This window comes from Aspergillus uvarum (genome assembly GCF_003184745.1).
Source record: "Aspergillus uvarum CBS 121591 unplaced genomic scaffold BO82scaffold_14, whole genome shotgun sequence".
NCBI lineage: Eukaryota > Fungi > Ascomycota > Eurotiomycetes > Eurotiales > Aspergillaceae > Aspergillus > Aspergillus uvarum.
The window spans coordinates 166,565-175,043 of NW_020291311.1; the positions used below are offsets into that span (position 1 = coordinate 166,565).

At 47.5% G+C, this 8,479-nt stretch overlaps 4 protein-coding genes across 4 annotated transcripts; 1 reads left to right on the plus strand and 3 right to left on the minus strand.

Annotated features, from left to right (window-relative positions):
- Positions 1-1,752: 1,752 nt before the first annotated feature.
- Positions 1,753-2,449, minus strand: BO82DRAFT_352531 (uncharacterized protein). The gene is made up of 3 exons (XM_025634718.1): positions 2,402-2,449; positions 2,209-2,327; positions 1,753-2,107 (listed from the first exon to the last, which is right to left on the minus strand). Exons 1-3 carry the CDS (start codon positions 2,433-2,435, stop codon positions 1,832-1,834), a joined length of 429 nt encoding a protein of 142 aa, XP_025493984.1. The 5' UTR covers positions 2,436-2,449; the 3' UTR covers positions 1,753-1,831.
- A 746-nt stretch (positions 2,450-3,195) lies between these two features.
- BO82DRAFT_331034 (oxidase ustYa family protein) lies at positions 3,196-4,161 on the minus strand. Its single transcript, XM_025633125.1, has 3 exons — positions 3,788-4,161; positions 3,583-3,731; positions 3,196-3,525 (listed from the first exon to the last, which is right to left on the minus strand). Exons 1-3 carry the CDS (start codon positions 4,122-4,124, stop codon positions 3,232-3,234), a joined length of 780 nt encoding a protein of 259 aa, XP_025493985.1. The 5' UTR covers positions 4,125-4,161; the 3' UTR covers positions 3,196-3,231.
- A 653-nt stretch (positions 4,162-4,814) lies between these two features.
- Positions 4,815-5,918, minus strand: BO82DRAFT_430604 (oxidase ustYa family protein; the record flags this gene model as incomplete). Its single annotated transcript, XM_025640628.1, has 5 exons — positions 4,815-5,107; positions 5,168-5,261; positions 5,322-5,452; positions 5,517-5,642; positions 5,702-5,918. 5 exons carry the CDS (start codon positions 5,916-5,918, stop codon positions 4,815-4,817), a joined length of 861 nt encoding a protein of 286 aa, XP_025493986.1.
- Positions 5,919-6,622: 704 nt separating this feature from the next.
- On the plus strand, positions 6,623-8,027 carry BO82DRAFT_278766 (uncharacterized protein; the record flags this gene model as incomplete). Its single annotated transcript, XM_025631235.1, is given in 4 exon segments — positions 6,623-6,836; positions 6,876-7,320; positions 7,384-7,404; positions 7,421-8,027. Coding segments are annotated over 4 exon segments (1,287 nt in total), but the record flags the coding sequence as incomplete, so codon positions are not given.
- Positions 8,028-8,479: the final 452 nt, after the last annotated feature.

The window sequence follows — 8,479 nt, forward strand, 5'->3', positions numbered from 1 at the left end:
TAGGCCTAGTAAGTAGGGAATTATATCTAAAACCTAAAATTAGAAATACTTAGGGCCAACTAGATTAAACAGATTAAAAATCTTATTTTTATATTTAGAAAAGACTTTTATAGAACCTACTATAAAAATATAGTATCTAATATTAAACTAAATAATTATTAAAAAGTATATTTATTAAAAAAAACTAAATACATAGTATATTACAGGATTTTAAATAGATTTAGATTAATAGAGTATTTAGAATTATTAGAATTAAAAAAATTAATTAGATTAATAAAATAATTAAACTTATTAGAATTAAAAAGATTAATTAGATTAGATATTAAGATTTATATTATAATATATAAAGTCTAAACAAAACTATAATTATATATTTATATATATATTTTTTATTATAAAAGTAATAATTTATAAAAAGCTGGAATTTACTAGTACTATTAAAAATTTCTTATTCTTTTTTGAATTTAAAGATAAAAAATAGTAATATTTTCTTTAATTATTTTTATTTAATTTAAAAAGCTTTTTTTATATACTTTTAAATAACAGTCAAAATAGTTAGATTAATAATCTATTAATCTAAATATATCTTAACTATACTAAAGCTAAAAGGAATATAATAAATAAATCTTACTATTAAAAATAATTAAAATAGTTAACTATCTAATTTTTAGCTATACTATAGTTAGATATCAAAATTTTCTTAACCTGGCTATAACCTGGCGGTTAGGTATAAAAATTTAAATTAACGTGACCTGACCTGGCCGTTAGCCACTCTAGGCAGGGCGGGCAGCAGCTTTTAGCAAATATAAAATATATAAAATATATACTAGAAATGTATAATATGTCTTATAATAATATAAATGGTGAGGGGGTGGGTTAAATTAAAAAACTTAATAAAGGGTAAGAATAGTTTCCATACTCTGAAAAGGGTGTGAATCGACTGTAGTGTATAATTGAGCCACACCCTGCGGGCCTAGGATTCCTGTGGTAGCTCACCAACAAGTCTCTTCTATTTTTCCTTTCTCCTTGTGCCTCCTTTGCGATATAGAAAACTGTATCCAGGTAAAAAGCTATTTATTTATAATCACAATATAGTTTAAAAAGGTTAAACAGATTGGAATATTAAGTCAGTCTAGACTCTGAAATACAAAATAATGTACATCAGAAATGGTATTTTGCTTAGGAAGATCAAATTATAAAATAGTATGGATTAGTTATGTATAGTTTATGTGTATTGTACATATAAGGCTTTTTATTTGATGTATCAAACCATAGAACTGTATGGAACTGTTGTAGAATAGTTTTTAAGACTTCTTGGTACTCTATGGTCAAAATATGTGATCCACTTATTTTGCCTCTTCCACTTATTTATAAAACAGCAACTAAGAAAAGGCCTAAATTTTACTCAGCTGCATTTAATAAGTGGCTTAAGTACGGCTGAGCGCTCTGTTTTCCACACTCTGGAGTCGTATGTGCTTGATTCTAATAATAAAGTTAACATGTCCGTACAGTGAAGCCGACGATAGCCTTGTAGCCCCAACACCCAACGGTGGATCACTAGACATGCTAATCCACTCTTCAAATTAGACCAGCGATCACCACGCAGATACGTGCACCGGCCAAGTCCATGAGTTGAAACACAAATACCAGAGCACGCAATCGGCCGAAGCCCGGCGGGATATTCCTTCGAGCATCCCTGCCCCCCCCCCCCAGAATACAACCACGGCGTGAACTGAGGTGACTTCCCTCTCCCCGTTCCGTCCGACCGGTCCAGCGACAGAACCCAAACAAACACACTCGAGGTAACGTCCACTTCGGTCCGCCACATTAATCAGAAGACGGTCTCAAAATTGTCCTTGGTGAACTCGTAAATGGCGCGAAAGTCGCGGCAGAGATGCGGGTTCCCCATCCCGAAGACGACGGTACGATGCCGGTCGTAGACAGCCCCCTCCATCGTCGTGTCCCCGGCGCACATGATCCCCTGGCGGATGTAGTCGATGCAGTGGGGCAAGTGGTCGACTTGATCAAGCTCGGAGATGTCGATTTCCTCCCGTCGCCCCTCCTGGACTTTGAGGATGATCTCATAGATCGTTTTGCGGACGTAGTCCTGTGCCACAGGGAACAAGGTCAATGAACATTACGGCATTAGGAACATGCAAAACAATTAATAGAGCTAGCCGATGCGGAGACGAGGCTCAGAAGTCTTACCAGGCAATGGAGCTGGTGAAACATCGAAATCGAGAAGCGTGAGTACCCGTCGCCAGTGGGGAGGCCGGGGGTGAGCTCGTATTTCTGGTAGTCGCGGATGAGGACAAAACCGCGACCCGCTGCAGGAGGTTCGATCCAGGGCGTCTTAGTGACATTTATGGGAAGGGAAAGGCTGTCTGCGGTAGTCACTCACGAGGGAGTAGGGCATCCCATGTCTCGTTCAACATTCCACCATCACGGGTAGGCTCGACGCCAAAGACCTCATCGTGCTTGAAGCTCTCCAATACGTATGGGACTGATTTGGGATGGGGAGAAGTTGTCAGTATCCTCTTTGCGTGGCAAAAGACTGCCTGGCCGCAAGTGAAGAAGAGGGAAAGTCACCATCAGGCACGACCGTGGGCGGTGCAACTGGGATGTGTTTGTGCGGGAAACTGCGGGACCAGAACGCCCCAAGGGCAGCCGAGGCGAGCATCAGGGCGAATACGAGTACGCTCTTCACTACGACGAGCTGGTAGTTGCGCCAGAATTCGTGAACCATTTCGGAGAGCCATGGGCGGTGAAACGGGGATCGTGGACCGAGGGCATCATCATCGATTTCAGTCTCGTTTGACAATTTCGAATATTCCGAGGGCTGATTCAGGAATTCCATCGTGACGGTCTCAGAAGCAGCGAAGTTGAGGTCTTAGCGGCAAGTGTTACATCGAGCGAGAGCCGTGTGCGTATGTGGGAGGTCAACCTACCCTCGGGTGATTGTTGGTGGGCACGGACGTGTATTTATAACCTGGTGGGCTGATACGGAGGGCTATCTTGCGCAGTGAGGGGAGGTTAACAATTGGAACCTACTGACTAGCGTGTAGTTCAAAACGCTTCATCTCGAGTCCTCTGATCATGCTCATTGACCTGGTCTTGATGAAGGTCACTATCTCAAGCCTGAAGCCCAATCCAACCCCGGGTACGCAGAAATTAGAACAATGCTATCCCCAATCTACTCTCTTGTAATTGACTCTGTCATATCTCAACTATTTAAAACCAGGTGCGATTGTACTGGCGCTCGCGATCGATTTGAAAACGACTAATAGCATCATAGTCGACACACTCATGCTCCACCCCCCAGCCAGACACCGTCGTTGCCACGCCCTCGTCTGGAACAAACAGCGGTGTATATCCTTCGATCTCAAAAATAGCATTGCCACAGAGGACACTCTGGCGTAGGTACTCAAAGCAATGGTTGACATGCACGTTCCATTTCTTTTCGGTGTACTGGGGCGTGCTGGGGCCGCCGGTCTTGATCTGCCAATAGTGGGCGCGAATATGATTCTTGATTTGGGTCAATTAGCCTTAATAGACCCAGACCTGCTCACTGAGGAAACGTACCAAGCAATGCATCTGGTGCATGATGGACAAGACGTAGAAATCTTGTGGGGGTGGACTCGGTCGATTGGGGTGGTAGTAGGGCGACGGCATTCCCGGCGGCAGATTGTAGTCCCGTTGCTCCTGCTCGGTCATATAGAGAACGTCGTGAGCTACCAACCTATTAGCATTGATCTCTCTGATTATCACGGTCGTCAACTGAATGTACCCGCGATCAGAGCCTCCCAGTGGTCGTTCGCCTCCTCGGACGGTCCAACATAGCGCCCATCCATCTGAAAGCTGCGTTTGACGGTCTTGAACACCGAGGCCGGCAGGTGAGACTTGCGGTCTGCGGTCTGCACGGGTGCTGTCCGAACCCAGAGAGTGATTGCCAGGAGCCATCCCACCACTAAGAGGAAGTAGAGGACACACTGAACCGTTGTCCGGCGAGCTGTAGAGGATTCCGATGCTTTCTCCAAATCGAGGTCCGCTGCTTCGATCTCTTCATCTTGACACTCTTCCGCGTAGGAGGAGAGAAAGGGTTGTTTGGCCTTCGAGTCCTCCATCGTGGTGTTTGTGCTTCGAATGAGAAGCGGCCAGGAAGCAGTCGTCCAGAGCCCCAAATGACTTGTCGGGAAGAAGAATGGGCTCTGGTCAGAAGGTCTTGATTTGAAATCAATCGCGTGTCTTTCTGCATGTCTTAGATTGAGGAGACATGAGCATGTACGAGGTTCCCAGCTTGGAGCATCATATCCACCTTGATGCATAATGCTGGTATTGCGGCAATACGATACAGCCCGGTAAGTTACCTTGAAAGATGTATAGTACCATACTGGAGCTAGGTATGAATGACGGTACGGTAAAGTACATTTCCGTGATAGGTGGGACATGCGACAAGCTTATCTTCATGGTCTGAGCGCTGCTGCGTCTGCAGAAAATCAAGCTTTGGTCATGTCCCTGTTCTCTACCTCCAATTCTTGATTAGACGCAGCCAATCGGCGCAATCTTGAGCTGCAGATAGATTCACCGTCTATGCTCGGAGTCACACTGTCATCGCATTCGGGAATGTCCCATAGACAATTTGTTTGGCTGAGGCCCTATCTACTACCTCTTGTTGGGTTCTCCGCAGCTTGCATAAGATGGATCAAACCGATACGTACAGTTCCGATCTGCAAAGCAGGATTGAGCCAAAAGGAACAGACAAAGAAGGCAGACTGTGTAAACCGCAGTTGTGCAAGTGAAATCTTCGGTCTGTACTAGATAGCGTGACACTCGGACTCTGCGACTTGGATCTTCCCGGTTGCCTTGTCCTCCAGATAGTCCTCAATGCGCAACCCCCCCACCTCATCCTCCACGACTAGCGCCGCCCCGCGAAAATCGCTCAGATTCCTCCCAATCGTCCACTCAAGCAATTGGTCATACTTCTTACAGGTATGAATGGTGTCCACCCGAGGTCGCATGCTCTTGGTGGCGTCATTCCACTGCACCGGGATAATTGAGATGTCGGCCGAGCACATGAGGGACTGGCGGACTTGATCGATACAGTGATCTGGCAGGTGAAAGTTAGCAGCTTGTCACGCAGGGATACTCGTATCCTTGAAATGTATACCTATGTGGAGCCATGTACAGTAATCCAGCGTTCCGTCTTTGTGATACATGCTCCGGCCGTAGCGCTCTGGATAAAAGGCCTGGCGAATGAAGTTCTAGCGACGGCATGAGCAATTGAGATTACCTCGCTATAGTACAGCAACGAACCAACATACCAGGCAATGTAACTGGTGAAAGACATCGAGGACGACCATGTACTGGTCTTCGAGCCCGGGTTCGGCGACGCGAGAGGTTACATTGGGGAGCTGCATGGCCGCTTCCCGGTCCACGTATGTGAACAGGCCAGCTGTTTCTCGCAGAAATTAGTGGTGAGCATTCCACACACACTGGGTGACAAGAGGTGGGCTCACAGTGGTAGGACTCGAGCCAGAGTCGGTCTTTCTCATCATCGGGCCAGCCTTGGAAGGGGGATTTGTCGTCCCCGCGGCTGCGGTAGAAGGTGCGGGTCTCGTACTCCACTAGGGGGTTCACCGGTGCTGTTTGTGATGTGAGCATGGCACTCAAGTTACACTCATTCTTTTCACAAGTTACATACAATAGAGAAGAAGTTCGGGATGTTGTTCGGGCAGCCAGAGCCTGGGTGTAACGAGCAGGATGAGAAGAATTGTGACGAGACACCACGGCAATGCTAAGGGTAGGGTGCGTTGGAAGACAGATCTCTGCTTAGGTGGATGGGAACAATGAGGGCAAGCCACCTCACCATCTCTCGTTCCAAGAAGCGTTTCTTCCTCCTCGAGGGCTGGAGGATTCATGGTGCCTGTCTGTATTGTCGATGCTGTCCAAGGTCGGGTTCACCTTCGCCTCGGTAATTAAATGGATATTCGGAAGAGACGAGGGTCATGACGGCTCCAATCCTGCAGGACCAGCCGCTTCATCCCGACACATCAGTCTGTCTGAACCATGCATGAAGCTATTGGTAAGTAACATCAGTCTGTTTTAATTACATACATGGTGGATTACAGGTATTTTCACTAACGTCATGTAAGTAACTTATGCATACTCATACCTTGCTCTGAATCCGAATCTCGGACTAAACAACGGGCCTGGAGCAAAGCTTGAACCGTGAGCCATGCAGTCTGGCCATGGAATAAATCGCAGCGGCACAATCAAGCACTAAGCGGGATGCATCGACCGACGAATCCCATCTCATCTGCTCCGTTTGGCGTTCAATACGGATATTGTGAGATTTAATAAATTCTCCGGCAGAGCAGAGAGCGGATGAATCCGCGACAGGTGTAAGAACTACCACTACCGAAGATGAGGACAGCTGCCGACCCGTGGTGGATGCTGGCGCTGACTTGCGGCCTTGGAGGGTGCGCGTACCTCTCTTCTCCTCGAAGCCATTCCTGACAATCTCTCAAGGGTCCAGGTCCTCTGGACGATGATGCAATCCAGTGGCACGGTGAGATTCCAATCCAGAGCGCCTGTAATCTGTTACTAACTCGGATAGTCTTTCCTCCTGTCTCTCGGGCTGCCCGCCCCCCTCACAGCCTTTGCCTGGGTGTCCGCCCCTCTCGCGGGTACTTTTGTGTATCCCTGGATGGGAAGCTTGAGCGACCGATGCAAGTCTCGTTACGGTCGTCGCCGGCCCTTCATCCTGCTCGGTGCAGTGGGGGCGGTCCTACTCTTGGCCTCGTTGGCCTGGGTGGAGACTGTGACTCGTGCTGTTTGTCTTCCTTTGGGAGTGGATGAACCTATTCTGCAGAGAGTGATCCTAGTGACTGCACTGATCCTGATTTGGTTATTGAATTTTGCCATCCAGCCCCTTCAGATGGGGTTGCGCGCTCTCAGCGTGGACGTCTGTCCCGGGGCCGAGCAAGGTCGAGCCAATGCGTGGGCAACAAATTGCATCGGAGTCGGCAGATTCCTTGGTTATGTCTCCGCATACAGTGTCGGGCTTGGCTCAACGCCTGCCGAGCAGTTTCAGGCGATGGCTCTCATAGCAATCTTGTGCCTGTGTGCTACAGTCGCTTACTGCTGTGCGGTGATCGAAGAGTCGCCTCATACACCCCAAGCCACTTCTACGAGGTTAGCGCTGTCGCCTAGATGTTGGCTCTCGATTTATCGTGCCTTGCCGTCCGGTGTTCGTCTCCTTTGCCAAGCCCAAGTGTGTGCTTGGACGGCATGGTTCTCTTTCTTGTATTATTCCACGATGTAAGTTATCTCCTCTAATGGGATAGAAAAATGCTGAACTGCGTGGCTGACACCGGGGGAAAGCTATATTGAAACACTAAGTGCGTACATCATTAACGAGACAGCCTCTCTATACTAACCCTCATCCAGACAAGATGTCCTTCCAATCCAGCAGCAATATCATTGTGTCTATGCAACAAGGAGTTGTGTTTGGACTCGCCTTTGCCATTGTGGCTTTGTGCACCGCACTCACTTTGCACGGCCTCATGAATCGGTCAAAAAGCAAGCATGAGCAAGCTATTGCGAGGTACGGCATTTGGAAGCTCCTTGCCGGAAGCCATGTGACCTTTGGGTGCATTTTGCTGGCCACTATACTCGTAGACCAGTGGATCCCTTCAGCAGTCATTCTCTGTCTTTGCGGTATACCTTGGTCATTGCTGCTTTGGGCACCTTACACGATTATCGGAAGTGAGTTTGCGGGATTTGAAGGGGATCCAGATGGCTGCGAAGAGCGTATCGAGGCGCGAAACCTTGACATCGGCGTAGTATTGAGTGTACATAATATCTGCATTTCGTTGCCACAGGTCTTTGCTGCCGTGCTGGATGGGGGGATCATCTGGGCCGCGGGGAGAATGGGGTCCCAGAACAGTGCCGGCTGGGTTTTAAGACTGGGAGCGGCAGGCCCTCTGATAGCGGCCTATCTTACCATCAAAATGGTCCGATATTAGTATAATTGAAATGCTTGCTTGATCTCACTCAATTTACGCCAACAATAAAGCAAACTAGTGGAGAAGTCTGTCCTTGCATAGTAGATTCCGGCAAACTAGAATCTATGCACAGATATGTACGCTGGCCTGCATGACTCGCTATGTACATTCCTGGCCGTCACTGCATACATTCATCGACGGCTACCTGAACACACCATCTCCCGACACCTCTGACCATCGAATTGACGCACACCCGGCGAAACAGCTACACACCACCTCCTACATTTATTGGTTCAGTTTCCAGATTTGAGCCCTTCCACCTTGACTCTGGAAAGCATCAGCAAGCTGTCATTCTAAGACTCCAATCAGGACCTACCGATGGTGGCTGAGCTTAGTGCTTCTTGGTCTCATACTCTCCATAATTCTTGGTCCAGATGATCTCACGAGCGGGATCAACAACGGCACCATCCTCC

Excerpts from the sequence above, each read along its gene's own strand:
- BO82DRAFT_352531 (XM_025634718.1), bottom strand. The coding sequence starts at position 2,435 with ATGTTGAACGAGACATGGGATGCCCTACTCCCTC. Across the intron at positions 2,328-2,401 it reads ATGGGATGCCCTACTCCCTC|CGGGTCGCGGTTTTGTCCTC; the intron begins GTGAGTGACTAC and ends AACCTCCTGCAG. Across the intron at positions 2,108-2,208 it reads TTCACCAGCTCCATTGCCTG|GACTACGTCCGCAAAACGAT; the intron begins GTAAGACTTCTG and ends CCTGTGGCACAG.
- BO82DRAFT_331034 (XM_025633125.1), bottom strand. The coding sequence starts at position 4,124 with ATGGAGGACTCGAAGGCCAAACAACCCTTTCTCTCCTCCTACGCGGAA. Across the intron at positions 3,732-3,787 it reads CTGGGAGGCTCTGATCGCGG|CTCACGACGTTCTCTATATG; the intron begins GTACATTCAGTT and ends ATAGGTTGGTAG. Across the intron at positions 3,526-3,582 it reads TGCACCAGATGCATTGCTTG|AATCATATTCGCGCCCACTA; the intron begins GTACGTTTCCTC and ends ACCCAAATCAAG.